The sequence below is a fragment of the Erythrolamprus reginae genome, chromosome 5 (assembly GCF_031021105.1).
Source record: "Erythrolamprus reginae isolate rEryReg1 chromosome 5, rEryReg1.hap1, whole genome shotgun sequence".
Classification (NCBI taxonomy): domain Eukaryota; kingdom Metazoa; phylum Chordata; class Lepidosauria; order Squamata; family Dipsadidae; genus Erythrolamprus; species Erythrolamprus reginae.
The window spans coordinates 8,243,357-8,263,793 of record NC_091954.1 but is presented as its reverse complement, the minus strand read 5'-3'; the positions used below and the strand labels follow the sequence as shown (position 1 = coordinate 8,263,793).

At 42.1% G+C, this 20,437-nt stretch overlaps 1 protein-coding gene across 2 annotated transcripts in view; it reads left to right on the top strand.

Moving 5' to 3' along the window:
• VCL (vinculin) overlaps positions 1–20,437 on the top strand; it is a 122,812-nt gene that overhangs the window by 34,273 nt on the left and 68,102 nt on the right. For both annotated transcript variants that reach the window (XM_070752041.1, XM_070752040.1), the window contains exons 3-5: positions 10,476–10,626; positions 11,026–11,134; positions 16,801–16,923. In XM_070752041.1, the coding sequence (XP_070608142.1) occupies positions 10,476–10,626; positions 11,026–11,134; positions 16,801–16,923 (383 nt within the window). The remainder of the gene's footprint in view (positions 1–10,475; positions 10,627–11,025; positions 11,135–16,800; positions 16,924–20,437) is intronic.

Below are 20,437 nucleotides of genomic sequence, written 5' to 3'. Positions count from 1 at the left end.
TCCCCTAGGCTTACAAAATTTATGCATGGTATGTTTGTATGTAAGATTGGTTTCTTAAATTGGGGTTTTCAAACTACTTTTAATATTAGATTTGTTTATATTGTTTTTTACTGTTGTTAGCCGCCCCGAGTCTGCGGAGAGGGGCGGCATACAAATCTAATAAATAAAGAAACAAACAAACAAATAAATAAATAGAGAAGTTTATTTTTATTTTATTTATTCATTTGTCCAATACACAAGTACATAGGAAGAAAATAGACATGTGATAATATAAAAAGGGTGAAAGTGGCCTTAGAGGAGAGGATATATGAAAGGAAGAGAATATATATGATAGGTGAAAGAAAGGAAAGACAACTGGACAGGGGATGAAAGGCACACCAGTGCACTTATGTACGCCCCTTACTGGCCTCTTAGGAACCTGGAGAGGTCAATCGTGGAGAGTCCAAGGGAGAAGTGTTGGGGGTTAGGGGTTGACACAATTGAGTCCAGTAATGAGTTCCACGCTTCGATAACTCGATTGTTGAAATCATATTTTTTACAGTCAAGTTTGGCGCGGTTCGTATTGAGTTTGAATTTGTTGCGTGCTCTTGTGTTGTTGCGGTTGAAGCTGAAGTAGTCATTGACGGGTAGGACATTGCAGCATATGATCTTGTGGGCAATACTCAGATCGTGTTTTAGACGCCGTAGTTCTAGGCTTTCTAGGCCCAGGATTGTAAGTCTATTTTCGTAGGATATTCTGTTTCGAGTGGAGGAGTGAAGGGCTCTTCTGGTGAAATATCTTTGGACATTTTCAAGGCTGTTGATGTCTGAGATGTGGTGTGGGTTCCAGACAGATGAGCAGTAGTCTAAGATGGGTCTGGCATAGGTTTTGTAGGCTCCTGTGAGTAGAGTGAGATTGCCTGAGCAGAAGCTGCGTAGGATCAGGTTAACAACTCTAGAGGCTTTTTTGGCGATATTGTTGCAGTGGGCTTTAGCACTTAGGTCATTCGATATTAGTATTCCAAGGTCTTTTACAGAATGCGGGTTAGCAGTGAGAGATTGTTTATTCAGTTCGTATGTGCGGTTAGGATTCTTTTTGCCAATGGGGAGGGTAGAGCATTTGTTTTTATTTATTTATTTATTTATTATTTAGATTTGTATGCCGCCCCTCTCCGCAAACTCGGGGCGGCTCACAACAAGGTGAAAAACAATTTACAACAAATCTAAATTACTGTATAAAAATATTTAAAAGACCCCATTTTCTAAACACACATACATACACACATACCATTCATAAATTGTATATGCCCGGTGGAGATGTCTCAGTTCCCCCATGCCTGACGACAAAGGTGGGTTTTAAGAAGCTTACGAAAGGCAAGGAGGGTAGGGGCAGTTCTAATCTCCGGGGGGAGTTGGTTCCAGAGGGCCGGGGCCGCCACAGAGAAGGCTCTTCCCCTGTGCCCCGCCAACCGACATTGTTTAGTTGACGGGACCCGGAGAAGGCCCACTCTGTGGGACCTAATCGGTCGCTGGGATTCGTGCGGCAGCAGGCGGTCTCGGAGATATTCTGGTCCATGAAGGGCTTTAAAGGTCATAACCAACACTTTGAATTGTGACCGGAAGTTGATCGGCAACCAATGCAGACTGCGGAGTGTTGGTGAAAAATGGGTTGATATTTGAAGTTGCCAGGTGTTAGACCAGTCTGAGACAAAGTCCAGGTCTTTCTGTAGGGTGAGTGTGTTATCAGTGGTGTTGAAAAGTTTCACATCATCGTTGTTGGATAATATTTTGTGGAATATTCTATATCAGTGATGGCGAACCTATGGTACATGTGCTACAGATAGCACGCCGACCCGTATCGGAGAGCACGCAAGGCGTTGCCCTATGTCAACTTATGGCGAAGCTTTTTGGGTTTGCATGTCAAAAGGTTGTACAGTATGTGGGTATGCTAGCATCAGCTTCTTCTAAGGATGAGTTATAATATTTGATCCCTTCTTTTTTCCCTTCCTATGTCCTTGGCGTGACTCGGATTTCATTTCATGCCTGGGATTTAATGGCACCTGTAATTAACTGCATAATCACAGCATCAGTTCTGACTATAATTTATTCCCCCTCTGAGATCTTGGTGGTGCCATTATTAATCACTTTCGTGATAATTCAGTAGCTGCCAGTCGCTTTTTTGTCGCTGAAAAGAATAATTGCTAACGCTTTTCTCCGTAGAACATTCAATTCAATTCAATTTATTAGATTTGTATGCCACCCCTCTCCGAAGACTCATGCTTAATTAACATGCTTAATTCTCTTTGGAATTAAGCCTTTTACCATATAAGTGTTGTTGTCTGCTTTGTAATCTCCTGAATCTAGCAAAGGGCTACCTTTGAAAAGTGTTCGGAAACATCAGATCGTGCAGAATGCAGCCGCGAGAGCAATCATGGGCTTTCACAGATATGCCCATGTCTCGTCAACATTCCACGGCTTGTACTGGCTGCCGATCAGTTTCCGGTCACAATTCAAAGTGTTGGTTATGACCTATAAAGCCCTACATGGCATCGGACCAGAATACCTCCGGGACCGCCTTCTGCGGCACGAATCCCAGTGACCGATTAGGTCCCACAGAGTTGTCCTTCTCCGGGTCCCGCCAACAAAACAATGCCGTCTGGCTGGGCCCAGGGGAAGAGCCTTCTCTGTGGCGGCCCCAGCCCTCTGGAACCAACTGCCCCCAGAGATTGGGACCGCCCCCACCCTCCTTGCCTATCATAAACTTCTGAAAACTCATCTATGTCGCCAGGCATGGGGAAATTAATATACCCCTTAGCTATTATAATTTATGTTTAACCAACTCCCCCCAGATATCAGAATTGCCCCCACCCTCCCCGCCTTTCGTAAGCTCCTTAAAACCCACCTCTGTCGTCAGGCATGGGGGAACCGAGATATTCTCTTCCCCCTAGGCCTATACAATTTATGCATGGTATGTTTGTGTGTATGTTTGGTTTTTAAATTAGGGTCTTTTAAATTATTTTAAATATTAGATTTTATTTATTTACTTACTTATTTATTTATTTACTTATTTACTTACTTACTTACTTACTTACTTACTTACTTACTTACTTACTTACTTACTTACTTACTTACTTACTTACTTATTAGATTAGATTAGATTAGATTTGTATGCCGCCCCTCTCCGTAGACTATATATTGTTTCACTATTGTTGTTAGCCGCCCCGAGTCTACGGAGAGGGGCGGCATAAATAAATAAAATAAACGTATGGTCTGTTTGAGCTGTATGACTATTTTATAAGGGTTTTAAAAATTGTTTTTAACTATTAGATTAGTATATTGTGTATACAAATCTAATAAATCTAATACAGTATATACAGTATATTGTTGTGAGCCGCCCCGAGTCCTAATAAATTATTATTATGATTAATTATTATCTAAGAGTGGTTCATCCATTCTAATGTCTTTTTCACCTTCTGACTGGGACCAATCCCCCAGTGACGTATCTGCCACCTCTGGTGTCTCCTCGGGTTCATCCAGGTCTATTTCTCCCTCCTCTTACTCTCTGCATCAGCTGGCAACCCCACTGGCCCAGGATCTTGCTCATCCTCCTCGGAATCTGACATTATAACTTGGGCGTCCTCCTCGATCCACAGCTGACATTGGAACATCATCTATGTACATCATCATTCTATGTATGTTTCTATCTTTCGGCTGTGGCGAGGAGGGCGTTTGCCCAGGTTCTCCTGGTGCACCAGTTGCGGCCCTACTTGGACAGGGACTCACGGCTCACAGTCACTCATGCCCTCATCACCTCGAGTTTCGATTACTGCAACGCTCTCTACATGGGGCTACCTTTGAAAAGTGTTCGGAAACTCCAGATTGTGCCGAACGCGGCCGCGAGAGCCATCGTGGGGCTTCCCAGATTCGCCCACGTATCTACAACACTCCGTGGCCTGCATTGGCTGCCGATCAATTTCCGGTCACAATTCAAAGTGTTGCTTATGACATTTAAAGCCCTACATGGCATTGGACCAGAGTACCTCCGGAACCGCCTGCTACCGCATGAATCCCAGCGGCCAATAAGGTCCCACAGAGTTGGCCTTCTCCGGGTCCCGTCGACTAAACAATGTCGTCTGGCGGGCCCCAGGGGAAGAGCCTTCTCTGTGGCGGCCCCGGCCCTCTGGAATCAACTCCCCTCAGAGATTAGAACTGCTCCCACCCGCCTTGTCTTCCGTAAACTACTTAAGACTCACCTATACCGCCAGGCATGGGGGATTTGAGACATCTTTCCCCTAGACTTATTATAATTTATGTTTGGTATGTATGTGCTGTTTGGTTTTTAATTATGATAGGGTTTTTAGTTATTTTTAATATTAGATTTGTGCCATTATAATATTGTTTTTATCGTTGTTGTGAGCCGCCCCGAGTCTTCGGAGACGGGCGGCATACAAATCTAATAAATTGAAATTGAATTGAATTACCAGAAGTGGATGAGAAGCACTCATAACAATTATTTAGAACCCTGATAATCGCATTCAATTTTTCTGTGAACGCCAGGGAAGGATGTGATCCGTTAAATATCTTGCTGCAGTGGATTGATAGTGGCTGAAGTTATTTTAGAGTGCTTAATGAAAAAAAACCTGGAAAGGCTACAGATACTTCTGGCACAAATTGCTTTAAGGGATATTTATAAGAACCTTGGCTCCTCTCTAAAATTAAGTACCAGCTAAATTTGGCTTGTAAATATGATGTTGCTTTCTCATCTATGTTACAACTTAGCCTGCATATTAGCCTGTTCGTAAAGGTCATCGGTCCAAAATATCTGTTTGGTTCATTAAAATCCATATACAGCGGTACCTCGGTTCTCGAATGCCTTGGTTGTCGTACATTTCGGATACCGAACAAAATTTTCAGCAAAAATTTCCTTTGGTAGCCGAACAAAAATTCGGATACCAAACAGCCACAGAAAATTTTGTTAATTATCCGAAATGTTACCGCCGGGGGCGGCTGCAATCCTGGCAGCTTCGGGGGGCTCCTTTCCTCAATGCTTCGTCTTGTTACCTGTAGGCAGCTGCACCAACTTTCTCCTTCCTGGCGGTGGCAACGGCGGCGGCTTCCCTTCGAGGAGCAACAGCGCCGGGAACGTCACGTGATGAAGGGTAGCCGCCGGAGCCATCCCATCAGTTGCCGCCGCTCCAGCAGCTTCCCTTCATTACGTGATGTTCCCGGCGCTGTTGCTACTCGAAGGGAAGCCGCCACCGTTGCCGCCGCCGGGAAGGAGAAAGTTGGTGCAGCTGCCTATAGGTAACAAGACGAAGCACTGAGGAAAGGAGCCCCCCGAAGCTGCCGGGATTGCAGCCGCCCCCACCCTTCCTGCAGCTTGGAGTGCTTAGACTATAGAGCTCCTCAGATTTTTTATCCCATAGGTGTTCTGTCGGGCTCTCTGGTAGACTCCTCCCAAAAATTCACAGGTACAAATTTCAGACACACACACGTTTGAAAATTCAAAACAATGTTCTTTATAACGAAAATTCACTGAAACCAAGCCCTCTTGGTATAGCAAAGAGCACTCGTCTCCAAACAAACTGGTAATTTGTACAAGTCCCTTATCAGTTCTGTGATACTTAGCTTGCAGCTGCGAGGCAATTCACAGTCCTTCTTCTTTCACAAAGTGAAACACACTTTGCCCTGGTTTAGTTTCAAAGCAGGGAAAAATCAGCACATAAAAAGTCAAAGTCAGTAAAGCAGTCACGAAATACAAGGATCAGATAATCCTCCACAATGGCCAAACCCACAGGCTGCTATTTACAGCAGCCTCACTAATTACCCCAGCCCCACCCAACCACAGGTGGCCTCATTTTCTTTGAGTTGTTGCTGCCTATGCATCGCTCTCAGTTGTTGCTGCCTATGCATTTTCTCTCAGTTGTTGCTGCCTATGCATCGCTCTCTGCATGCGTGGCTGTATCATTAACTCTTGTTCTGAATCCAAGGAGGAGCTAGATAATTGATCTCCTTCTGAGCTGTCTGCCCCACTCTCCTCCTCCCTGTCACTCATGTCTTCTTGGTCAGAGGAGCCTTCCTCAGCAGATTCCATCGGGGGCAAAACAGGCCTGCAGCATGTGGATGTCTCCCCCACATCCACAGTCCTTGGGGCAGGAGCTGGGCCAGAGCTAACCACCACAATAGGAAATAAAGAAAATAGATTTAATTGGTTCCCAGCGAGTCAACAGGGGCTGGGAACCAATTAAATCCATTTCCATTATTTCCTATGGGATAAATTAATTCGGTACTCGACCAAATTGGTGCTCGACCACACTTCTGGAACGAATCGTGGTTGAGAACCGAGGTACCACTGTATTTATAATCAGGTTGTTCCTGGCTCTAACAAAACATGGTTCTTAGCTTTCTTCCTCTCTGAATTTTCTCCAGCATTGCAAAGCGCGTCTGTTGCCCATCAAAATTCTCAGATTAGGGTGGCAGGAATTGGATTATGGTTGGACCTTTGCCTGTGAACATTAGCTGTGAATAAATAGGGTTTAATGATATCACAGACATTATTTAAATAGAATCAGACGGATGATTTCTCATATTAGGTATTTATTTATTTATTTATTTTATTTATTTATTTTGTCCAATACACAATGAGGGTTTTAGTGGGTATATATCTATATACACATAGTAAAATACATGATGAAGGTTATAGAGGAGATACTCATAGTAAAATATATCTAAGAAAGAATAGAAAAGAAGGTATAGTAATAGAACATATCAATGAAAGAATAGAAGAAGAGATATAGGAATGGAAGAAAGGTATAGGAGATATAGGAGAGCAATAGGACAGGGGACGGAAGGCACTCTAGTGCACTTGTACTCGCCCCTTACTGACCTCTTAGGAATCTGGATAGGTCAACCGTAGATAATCTAAGGGTAAAGTGTTGGGGGTTTGGGGATGACACTATGGAGTCCGGTAATGAGTTCCACGCTTCGACAACTCGGTTACTGAAGTCGTATTTTTTACAGTCAAGTTTGGAGCGGTTAATATTAAGTTTAAATCTGTTGTGTGCTCTTGTGTTGTTGTGGTTGAAGCTGAAGTAGTCGCCGACAGGCAGGACGTTGCAGCATATGATCTTGTGGGCAATATTTAAGATCTTGTTTTTAAAGCGTCTTAGTTCTAGGCTTTCTAGGCCCAGGATTGAAAGTCTAGTCTCATAGGGTATTCTATTTCGAGTGGAGGAGTGAAGGGCTCTTCTGGTGAAGTATCTTTGGACATTTTCAAGGGTGTTAATGTCTGAGATGCGATATGGGTTAATTTTTTTCCCCAAGCAAGCAGTTTGTTGGCTTAAAATGACTAACAATCACATAGGCTACATAGACTTTTGCCAAATAACACACAGGTTACACACATACACACACACACACAAATCAGTAACAAATTCCAAACTTGTATGAGTCAAACTGCTGACCAAGTTCTGTGCTAAGATTCAGCCCAAATAAGGCAGGAAGTAAGTGTTCTTAACAACAGGTTGGGAAAATGCTTTGAGAAAGCTAATATTTTCAAGCCTAAATGAAGCAGCATTTGATCTTGAAGACACTGAAGGGGTTGGTCTTCCATTATCATATGGAAGTTTGATTTAAGCAATTTATTTATTTTTATTTATTTATTCATTTGTCCAATACACAAATACATAGGAAGAAAAATAGACATGTGGCAATATATATAAGGGTAAAGTGAACTTAGAGGAGAGGATACAGTGATCCCTCTATTATCGCGAGGGTTCCGTTCCAAGACCCCTCGCGATAATCGATTTTTCGCGATGTAGGGTTGCGGAAGTAAAAACACCATCTGCGCATGCGCGCCCTTTTTTCTATGGCCGCGCATGCGTAGATGGTGGAGTTTGCGTTCCCCGCCGCCCACGCAAAGGGGAAACCCCGATTCGGCTCCTCGCTGCTGCTGCGCTACCGAGCAGATCAGCTGCTGGGCGGCCGAAGGAACCTTCCCTGGGTCTTCCCCCTCTTGCTGGCAGGCGGGCGAGTGGCGGGCATCAGCGAGGAGCCGGGGTTTCCCCTTTGCGTGGGCGGCCGGGAAGACCCAGGTTGGGGGTTCGGGGGGGTGCTGGGAAGCCCCCCAGGCCGGCTGCGACCTTTTACAACAGCTGCGCCGCTTCCCAGCTGACTCCCGAAGCCAAACCCGGAAGTGGTTTTTTAAAAAAAATTAATATTTTTTTTAAAATCGCGATATAGCGTTTCGCGAAGATCGAGATCGCGAAACTCGAGGGATCACTGTATATGGAAGGAAGAGAATATATAAGATAGGTGAAAGAAAGGAAAGACAATTGTTTTGAAATAATGTATGAAATCCCAATTATTAAGAAAATTGTAATGATATTATAATGAAGATGAAGATACCAGGTTTGATTACATACCTAAAGATATTATTAGAGGTTTTTGATAAAAGAAGCAATTAAAAATAAAAAGATATTGAGGAAGAGATTTATAAAGGGGAGGAAGTAGTAGGCCCCCAAAATGGAAAGGTGCAAGAAATAAAAACCATTCTGTGAACATAATAGACAGTGGTACCACTACTTAAGAACTTAATTCGTTCCATGACCAGGTTTTTACGTAGAAAAGTTTGTAATAGAATTCAATTCAATTCAATTTATTAGATTTGTATGCCGCCCCTCTCCGTAGACTCGGGGCGGCTCACAACAATAATAACACAATATATAACAAATCTAATAATTCTGGAGAAGCGATGGAGGAAGAGTAAGTCCGAATCCGATTGAACACTTGTAAGAGCTCATATTAAGACTTACAAAGTGGCGCTCGAGGCGGCAAGATGCGCGTATCATGCCGCCTTGATTGCATCAGCGGAATCCCACCCGGCCGCTCTGTTTAGGGTGACCCGCTCCCTTCTTAACCAGGGGGGAGTTGGGGAGCCCTTGCAGAGTAGTGCCGAGGGTTTTAACACGGTTTTCGCGGATAAAATCGCTTGGATTCCGGCGGACCTCGACTCCAATTGGATAACAGAGTCAACTGACAACGAGTCAGTCGAGGTGACTGGGGCTCGTACTTGTCCACCTGTCTGGGAAGAGTTTGATCTGGTGACACCTGATGAAGTGGACAAGGCCATTGGAGCTGTGAGTTCCGCCACCTGCTTACTAGATCCGTGTCCCTCCTGGCTGGTTTCGGCCAGCAGGGAGGTGACACGGAGCTGGGTCCAGGAGATTGTCAACGCTTTCTTGGGGAGGGGGTCCTTTCCGGATCCCTACAAGGAGGCACTTGTGCGCCCCCTCCTGAAGAAGCCTTCCCTGGACCCAGCCATTCTTAACAACTATCGGCCAGTCTCCAACCTTCCCTTCATGGGGAAGGTTGTTGAGAAGGTGGTGGTGCTCCAACTCCAACGGTCCTTGGAAGAAGCCGATTATCTAGGCACTCAACAGTCCGCATTCAGGCCCGGCTACAGCACGGAAACTGCTTTGGTCACATTGATGGATGATCTCTGGCGGGCCCAGGACAGGGGCTTGTCCTCTGTCCTGGTGCTCCTTGACCTCTCAGCGGCTTTCGATACCATCGAGCATGGTATCCTTCTGCACTGGCTGGAGGGGTTGGGGGTGGGAGGCACTGTTCTTCAGTGGTTCTCCTCCTACCTCTCCGGTCGGTCGCAGTCGGTGTTAGTGGGGGGGTCAGAGGTCAACCTCTAGGTTGCTCCCTTGTGGGGTGCCTCGGGCCGGTCCTCTCCCCCCTGCTATTTAATATCTACATGAAACCGCTGGGTGAGACCATCCAAGGGCACGGGGTGAGGTATCCTCAATATGTCGATGATACCAATTATACATCTCCACCCCATGTCCAGTCAACGAAGCAGTGGAAGTGATGTGCCGGTGCCTGGAGGCTGTTGGGGTCTGGATGGGTGTCAACAAACTCAAACTGAACCCGGATAAGACGGAGTGACTGTGGGTTCTGCCTCCCAGGGACAATTCCATCTGTCCGTCCATAACCCTGGGGGGGGGGAATTATTGATTCCCTCAGAGAGGGTCCGCAACTTGGGCGTCCTCCTCGATCCACAGCTCACATTAGAGAACCATCTTTCAGCTGTGGCGAGGGGGACATTTGCCCAGGTTCGCCTGGTGCACCAGTTGCGGCCCTATCTGAACTGGGACTCACTGCTCACAGTCACTCATGCCCTCATCATCTCGAGGTTCGACTACTGTTCGATGGGTATTATTATTATTATTATTATTATTATTATTATTAATATTATTATTATTAATATTAATATTAATATTTGTATGCTGCCCTTCTCCGAAGACTCGGGGCGGCAAATGCAATTAGGTGACCATGGAATGACAGGGTGTGTGTCAGAATTTTAAATCCAGGTTGTAACTAGCCCTGGGGAGGTCCGTTGTATGTTTCAGGACAGCCTAAATTGATCTCAGCTGCACTCCTGGAGGTAGCAGGACCATCAATAATTTTGCTTTCGTTCTCCTTATTCACAGAGTGGAAAATGCTTGCACGAAACTGGTCCAGGCAGCTCAGATGCTCCAATCGGATCCTTATTCGGTACCGGCTCGTGACTACCTGATCGATGGGTCCCGAGGAATCCTTTCAGGGACGTCAGACTTACTTCTGACCTTCGACGAAGCCGAGGTGGGATTCTGAATGACCGTAATAAAAATGCATTGGTGGGTTGGAAGCTGCCTTGATCAGGGGCTTGGACTAGAAGACCCCCTTGAGGTCCCTTCCAGCTGGGGTGGGCTACTGCCTGGATGGTACGCTTGTGTTGTATGTTTTTTTAAAATAATGGTTTTTTTAGATATTTTTTAAATATTAGATTTGTTTATTGTATACTGTTTTATTGTGGTTGCGAGCCGCTCTGAGTCTGCGGAGAGGGGTGGCATACAAATCAAATCAAATGAATGAATGAATGAATGAATGAATGAATGAATGAATGAATGAATGAATGAATGAATGAATAAAGAAGCAAGCAAGCAAGCATTAAAATTGAACCTACTCAATTATTTCATAATGGTATTTATTTTCTTTCAGGTCCGTAGAATTATCCGTGTCTGCAAAGGAATTCTGGAGTACCTCACCGTGGCCGAAGTGGTGGAGACAATGGAAGATTTGGTGACCTACACGAAGAACTTGGGACCAGGTTAGAGAGCCCTTAGAAGTCTCTGATTCCGCCCCTTCCTGGGGATTGGTGTATTGTTTCCATCCGGAACCTTCTAGGGGTTCTTGGTTTCTCCTGAGCTATGTGTGGGGAATTTATTGATCTTAAAAAAGCAATGCAGAGAAGTAGTCACCGGATTCTGATCAGACAGCTTCAGATTGGACTGCTATTCCTCAGAAATGGTGTAGCGCAGTGATGGCAAACCTATGGCATGAGAGGTGTTGCCCTATGTCAGTTCCAGCACACATAGAGGGGTCCACGGAGAGGGGCGGCATACAAATCTAAATAATAATAATAATAATAATAATAATAATAATAATAATAGGCGGAATACGCGGAAAATAGGCGGCAGAGGACTTTTGCAAGTGAAGCAGACAGTAGAAGAAGAGAAGCATGCATTAGCTGACTATGTGAAGGGGAGAAACGAGTCAGCGTTGATGGAGGTCAACAATAGGAAGCTTCTCAAGGTGAAGCAAACTAAGGACCAGTACAGAAAAAATGTAACTCAATGTCGTATGGACAATTGGCGGAACAAAGCATTGCATGGACAGTTCTTGGAGAAGATTGAAGGCAAAGTGGATAAAGAAAAGACCTGGTCATGGCTTACAAGTGGAACACTCAAAAAGGAGACAGAAGGACTAATACTGGTGGCACAAGAACAGGCCATTAGAACAAATGCTGTCAAAGCCAGAATTGAAAAATCAACAGACGATCCAAAGTGCAGACTCTGTAAAGAAACAGATGAAACAATCGATCACATACTCAGCTGCTGCAAAAAGATCGCACAGACTGACTACAAGCATAGACATGATGCTGTGGCACAGGTGATCCACTGGAACTTGTGCCGGAACTACCATTTCTCAGTGGCAAAGAACTGGTGGGATCATAAGCCCGAAAAAGTGGTCGAAAATGAGCAAGCAAAACTACTGTAGGACTTCCGACTTCAGACTGACCGAATTCTGAAGCATAACACACCAGACATTGTGATCATGGAGAAAAAGAAAGTATGGATCATCGACATTGCAATCCCAGGAGACAGCAAAATTGAGGAGAAGCTGCTAGAGAAATTAGTGCAATATGAAGATCTAAAAATCGAGCTGCAACGACTCTGGCATAAGCCAGTGAAAGTGGTCCCGGTGGTCCTTGGCACGCTGGGCGCAGTGGCAAAAGATCTCAGCGGACATTTGAAAACCATCGGAATTGACAAAATCTCCATCTGTCAATTGCAAAAGGCCGCTTTACTGGGATCGGCAAACATAATTCGCCGCTACATCACGCAGTCCTAGGTGCTTGGGAAGCGCCCGACTGGTGATGAAATACGAAATCCAACATAGTGATCTTGTTTGCTGAATTGTATTGACATAATAATGATGATGATGATGATGATGATGATGATAATAATAATAATAATAATAATAATAATAATAATAACTACTGGTGCACCAGTTGCGACCCTATTTGGATCGGGAGTAACTGCTCACAGTCACTCATGCCCTCATCACCTCGAGGCTCGACTACTGTAATGCTCTCTACATGGGGCTACCTTTGAAAAGTGTTCAGAAACTTTAGATCATGCAGAATGCAGCTGCGAGAGCAATCATGGGCTTCCTTAGGTATGCCCATATTACACCAACACTCCGCAGTCTGCATTGGTTGCCGATCAGTTTCCGGTCACAATTCAAAGTGTTGGTTATGACCTATAAAGCCCTTCATGGCACCGGACCAGATTATCTCAGGGACCGCCTTCTGCCGCACGAATCCCAGCGACCAGTTAGGTCCCACAGAGTGGGTCTTCTCCGGGTCCCGTAAACTGAACAATGTCGTTTGGCGGGACCCAGGGGAAGAGCCTTATCTGTGGCGGCCCCGGCCCTTTGGAACCAACTCCCCCCGGAGATTAGGATTGCCCCCACCCTCCTTGCCTTTCATAAGCTACTTAAAACCCACCTCTGCCGTCAGGCATGGGGGAACTGAGATATTCTTTCCCCCTAGGCCTTTACAATTTTATGCATGGTATGTCTGTATGTCTGTTTGGCTTTTTATATTAATGGGGTTTTTAATCATTTTTAGTATTTATTGGATTATTATTGTACATTGTTTTATTACTGTTGTTAGCCGCTCCGAGTCTTCGGAGAGGGGCGGCATACAAATCCAATAAAACTAACTAACTAACTAACTAACTAACTAACTAACAACTAACAACATGCATGCGTTGGCCAGCTGATTTTCAGCCTTGGGGAAGGCCATTTCACCCTCTGGAGCAGGGGTATATTTTATTTATTTATTTATTAATCAAATTTGTATGCCAATATACCAATTCTGCCAAACCGGTAGCATTTTTTAACCTCCCGGATCAGATGAACTGGTCCTAACTGGTAGCATTTTACCTCTGAATGAAAGTGCTTCCCACTGAGCAGGGCTGATATATCCGCACGAGTTCCCTCTTTCTTGCCTGCCTTTTTTCTGCTGATCGCCGGTCGTAATAAATTACTTATGAAACTTTATTATTAAGATCGATGTCTGGAAAATATTCCTTTTGGGTAGAATTGCAAAACGAGTTTGCCCAGAGACTATATTTATTCTCTCCCAAAATGTCATTTAAGCTGAGAAATTGAAATTCGAGAACGACCGTTGTTTCTCCAAAGCAGGATCTTGCTTTATAATTTATTGATTGTTTTCAATCCATCTCTTGGGGAAAGAATGCCCAGTCTTGCCAACGAAATGCCTGGGAAACGGACTCAAAGGCCTTTGTATAGCGATGCAGAACAATTTGCTATTGAATCCGCGTAGCCGCCAGGGATGGCATTGAGTTAGGGGCTAACACCACCCACCTGCCACTGATGTTAAACAGCTCACTATTTCCCAAAGCTAAATCTTTTGGTTCTTATTCATTCCTGTTGTCTAACTCTGCCTTGTCAACTTAAGTCTCTTAAGTCCATTCCTGCAATAGGTTAAGACCTGGGTTTTCTCCCCTAGGCATTTGGGTCTAGTTGAGGGACCACTCCCTTTCGGTAGTTTGTTTGTTTGTTTCAGAGGTCTCCAAACTCGCCCACTTTAAGACTTGGGGACTTCAACTCCCAGAATTCCTCAGCCAGCATTGCTGCCTGGGGAATTCTGGGAGTTGAAGTCCCCAAGTCTTAAAGTCAATGGGTTTGGAGACCACTGGTTTGTTTGTTTGTTTATTTGTTTATTTATTTATTTTATTTTATTTTATTTTATTTTATTTATTTTATTTTATTTATTTTATTTATTTTATTTATTTTATTTATTTTATTTATTTTATTTATTTTATTTATTTTGTTTATTTTGTTTATTTTGTTTATTTTGTTTATTTTATTTATCTTATTTATCTTATTTATCTTATTTATCTTATTTATCTTATTTATCTTATTTATTTATCTTATTTATTTATCTTATTTATTTATTTATTTATTTTATTTTTTAAATTTTATTTATTTTACTCATTTTATTTATTTTATTCATTCATTCATTCATTCATTCATTCATTCATTCATTCATATATTTATTTATTAGATTTGTATGCCGCCCCTCTCCAAAGACTCGGGGCGGCTAACAACAATGAAAAGACAATGAAAACAAATCTAATATTAAAAAATAATCTAAAAAACCCCCCAATTTAAAGAACCACTCATACATACAAGCATACCATGTATAAATTCTATAAGCCTAGGGGGAAGGGAAATTTCAATTCCCCCATGCCTGACAACAGAGGTGGGTTTTAAGGAGCTTGCGAAAGGCAAGGAGGGTGGGGGCAACTCTGATATCTGGGGGGAGCTGGTTCCAGAGGGTCGGGGCCCCCACAGAGAAGGCTCTTCTCCTGGGTCCCACCAAACGACATTGCTTAGTCGATGGGACCCGGAGAAGGCCAACTCTGTGGGACCTAACCGGTCGCTGGGATTCGTGCGGCAGAAGGCGGTCCCGGAGATATCCTGGTCCGATGCCATGAAGGGCTTTATAGGTCATAACCAACACTTTGAATTGTCACCGGAAATTGATCGGCAACCAATGCAGACTGCGGAGTGTTGGTGTAACATGGGCATACCTGGGGAAGCCCATGATTGCTCTCGCAGCTGCATTCTGCATGATCTGAAGTTTCCGAACACTTTTCAAAGGTAGCCCCATGTAGAGAGCGTTACAGTAGTCGAACCTCGAGGTGATGAACATATCCAGTTTAATTCATGTGCTTGATTGCCATGTTGTATACTGAATTGCTTTTTAAAAGATGTGATGTGCTTATTTTTGCATATTTGCTTTAATTGTATAGGGACCCTATTGTTGGAGTTGGTCAACCCTGTAAATCCATTTCAGCAAACGAACATACTTGTTGTAAAAATGTTTTGTATGGAACCATGTTTTGTACACATACATATAAACAAACACAAAGACCACTTAGTTTAAAACAATAACATCTGGCGTCTTCTTCTATCGTAATAGCTATATGGAGAAAGAGTTTGGTGTTGTGGTTAAGGCATCAGGCTGGAAACTGAGGCATCAGTCTGGGAAGATATTGACAAAATTGAACGGGTCCAAAGATGGGCTACAAAAATGGTGGAAGGTCTTAAGCATTAAACTTATCGGGAAAGACTTAATGAACTCAATCTATATAGTCGGGAGCAGTGTTTCCCAACCTTGACAACTTGAAGATATCTGGACAATTCTGGAGACCTCACCTACAAAAATATATTGACAAAATTGAACGGGTCCAAAGACGGGCTACAAGAATGGTGGAAGGTCTTAAGCATAAAACTTATCAGGAAAGACTTAATGAACTCAATCTGTATAGTCTGGAGGACAGAAGGAAAAGGGGGGACATGATCGAAACATTTAAATATGTGAAAGGGTTCAATAAGGTTCAGGAGGGAAGTGTTTTTAATAGGAAAGTGAACACAAGAACAAGGGGACACAATCTGAGGTTAGTTGGAGGAAAGATCAAAAGCAACGTGAGAAAATATTATTTCACTGAAAGAGTAGTAGATCCTTGGAACAAACTTCCAGCAGATGTGGTTGGTAAATCCACAGTAACTGAATTAAAACATGCCTGGGATAAACAGATATCAATTGTAAGATAAAATACAGGAAATAGTATAAGGGCAGACTAGATGGACCATGAGGTCTTTTTCTGCTGTCAGTCTTCTATGTTTCAACTCCCAGAATTCCCCAGGCAGCGAATTCTGGGAGTTGAAGTCCAAATATCTTCAAGTTACCAAGGTTGAGAAACACTGGTCTGGAGGACAGAAGGGAAAGGGGGGACATGATCGAAACATTTAAATATGTGAAAGGGTTCAATAAGGTTCAGGAGAGAAGTGTTTTTAATAGGAAAGTGAACGCAAGAACAAGGGGGCACAATCTGAGGTTAGTTGGGGGAAAGATCAGAAAGCAACATGAGAAAATATTATTTTACTGAAAGAGTAGTAGATGCTTGGAACAAACTTCCAGCCGACGTGGTTGGTAAATCCACAGGAACTGAATTTAAACATGCCTGGGACAAACATATACCCATCCTAAGATAAAATACAGGAAATAGTATAAGGGCAGACTAGATGGACCATGAGATCTTTTTCTGCCGTCCATCTTCTAATCTTAAAATGTTGCTTCTTGGAGACAACCTCTTGCGTTTTTCCTTGATATAGGAATGACCAAGATGGCCAAGTTGATTGACGAGCGGCAGCAAGAACTGACTCATCAGGAGCACCGAGTCATGCTGGTCAACTCCATGAACACTGTGAAGGAGCTGCTTCCCGTCCTTATTTCAGGTAAGCCTTGATCAAAACATGCATGGAAACCATGTGATAGCACCCAGACATGTGCCGTACATTGGTGAAACAGAGGAATGTTGTGTGCATGTTTTTTAAATTATGGGTTTTTAACTTTGTAATATTAGATTTGTATTGTATATTGTTTTCTATTGCTGCTGTGAGTCGCCCCGAGTCTGCGGAGAGGGGCGGCATACAAATTTAATAAATAATAATAATAATAATAATAATAATAATTATTATTATTATTATTATTATTATTAGATTAGATTAGATTAGATTAGATTAGATTAGATTTATTGGATTTATATGCCGCCCCTCTCCGAAAACTCGGGGCGGCTCACAACAAGATAAAAACAATACATAATAACAAATCCAATACCCACCAATCCAATTACAATTTTAAGCTAAAAATTCATAAAAACAACCCCAGAATATTAAAACACGCATTATTGTTATTATTATTATTGTGATCGTGGAGAAAAAGAAAGTATGGATCATCGACATTGCAATCCCAGGGGACAGCAGAATTGAGGAGAAGCAGCTAGAGAAATTAGTGAAATACGAAGATCCAAAAATCGAGCTGTAACGACTCTGGCATAAGCCCGTGAAAGTGGTCCCAGTGGTACTTGGCACGCTGGGCGCAGTGCCAAAGGATCTCAGCGGACATTTGAAAACCATGGGAATTGACAAAATCTCCATCTGTCAATTGCAAAAGGCCGCTTTACTGGGATCGGCAAACATAATTCGCCGCTACATCACGCAGTCCTAGGTGCTTGGGAAGCGCCCGACTGGTGATGAAATACGAAATCCAGCATAGTGATCTCGTTTGCTGTGTTGTACTGACATATAATAATAATAATAATAATAATAATAATAATAATAATAATAATAATAACAATAATAATAATAATAATAATAATATACATCGTGAAAGGTACTCAAACGTAGACTCTTCTTCTTTTATTTCTAAATAGAGTATTAACTTTTCATTTTTTTAAAATATCACAATAAGTACAGAAAGTAGTTCTGCATTGGTACATTTTTGCATATTTTTCTTTTGAGCTTCATTACATTTTATAAACTTATATACATTTAATCGCGCTACACTTAATCTCATTTTGATAGAATAGACAATATATTTTATACTGTTATGCTAAATATTTACATACTTATATATTGTACTCTTGTATATACTTTTATACTTATATGTTGTACATTTCTGTATATATATATATTTACCTAATGTGCTTCAATTTTAGCTCTTTTCATTTTGTTTTCCTATGCCGAGGCCATTGATACCATCTGTCCCAAATTTTAAAATATTTTGAATCTTTTAGGCCTCGCAAATCAATCGTTAATCTATCCATCTCTGCACATTCGTATATTTTTCTAATTATTGTATTTTCTGGGGGAATTACGGAATCTTCCCAGAATTGGACAAAGGTGATTCTAGCCGCCGTGGTAATATGAAGTATCAGATATTTAATATTCTTAGGGTAGTTTTTTTAAAAAAATATTCCTAAAAGGAGGAGTTCTTAAACATAGACTCTTCTTATATGTTTGATAAACAGGCTGGAGAAAAATTGATGATATTTTTAAAAAAATAATTTAAAAAATCAGATTTACAGTATTTCAATCTAAATCAGATTTTTTTAAAAATTAAATTGGATATTTAAAATCAAATTTATTTTAATAAGACGCTTTGGGAATAAAACTCTCTTAAGAGAGTTTTCCATGTTACACCAACACTCCGCAGTCTGCATTGGTTGTCGATCAATTTCCGGTCACAATTCAAAGTGTTCGTTATGACCTTTAAAGCCCTTCATGGCATCGGACCAGAATATCTCCGAGACCGCCTTCTGCTGCACGAATCTCAGCGACCGATCGTGGGCCTTCTCCGGGTCCCGTCAACTAAACAATGTCGGTTGACGGGCCCCAGGGGAAGAGCCTTCTCTGTGGCGGCCCCGACTCTCTGGAACCAGCTCCCCCCAGAGATTAGAACTGCCCCTACCCTCCTCGCCTTTCGCAAACTCCTTAAAACCCACCTTTGTCGTCAGGCATGGGGGAACTGACGTATCTCCCCCGGGCCTTTACAATTTATGTATGGTATGCTTGTGTGTATGTCTATTTAATAATGGGGTTTTTTAATATTTTAAACTGTAAATTATTAGATTTGTTATAAACTGTTTTTATTGTGTTGTGAGCCACCCCGAGTCTGCGGAGAGGGGCGGCATACAAATCTAATAAATAATAATAATAATAATAATAATAATAATAATAATAATAATAATATACATTAATAATTTAGTTTATTCAGCATGAAATGGAGCTTAGTTATGTAGCCCAAAGCTATATTCTGCAATATTGAAACTGTTGGCGAGTCAACAGCAGGTCAGAGGACAGAAATGACAGCTGCCATTTAAAAATTATGATTTGAATCAAGTTGATTTAAATCAAGCCTTTTTACTAGTGATTTAAATTGAGATTTAAATCGTGATTTAAATAGACTTGATTTAATTCAAATCCACCCTGCTGATAAAGCTCCCGTATGACTAAATCTGTGATTTTATTTGTGTCTCTCTTGTGGGTTGGGGAGGTTCTCAGCTAACACAGCCTTCATATCTCCTATTTATGTTTTGGAAGCTGCGCTTCCTGAGATATGTGAATGGATGGGCTATTTATATGTTGTTATATTTGGGATGTGTGTCTTGAGTGAGCACTGAAGTTCAGATTAAGTTCTTGCTACTGTTTGATTTTGGATCAGGTCTCTAAATTTGTTGAAAAACGGGTCCAAAGACGGGCTACAAAACTGGTGGAACGTCTTAAGCATAAAACGTATCAGGAAAGACTTCATGAACTCAATCTGTAGAGTCTGGAGGACAGAAGGGAAAAGGGGGGACATGATCGAAACATTTAAATATGTTAAAGGGTTAAATAAGGCTCAGGAAGGAAGTGTTTTTAATAGGAAAGTGAACACAAGAACAAGGGGGCACAATTTGAGGTTAGTTGGGGGAAAGATCAGAAGCAACAGAGAAAATATTACTTTACTGAAAGAGTAGTAGATGCTTGGAACAAACTTCCATCAGACGTGGTTCGTAAATCCACAGTAACTGAATTTAAACATGCCCGGGATAAACATAGATCCATCCTAAGATAAAATACAGGAAATAGTATAAGGGCAGAATAGATGGACCAGGAGGTCTTTTTCTGCCGTCAATCTTCTATGTTTCTAAAAGCACAAACGTTTAGCTCAAACAATGACAATAGTTGTGATTAAGGAAGGAAATGTTACTTAGCACTTGAAATCTTAATGCAAATGTGAATTGCACAAGCATTTTTAAAAGACTTGAAGAATGGAATAATGAAAGTCATAGCTCCCATTATCAACAATGTCAGTAATTATTAGACAACATTTTTTTGCAACTTTTTTGATAATTGATATTAGTTACTAACAAAATACTGCATTTTATTCATAGAAAATTAGATGGCATGCTGTATTGTTTGAATGTAT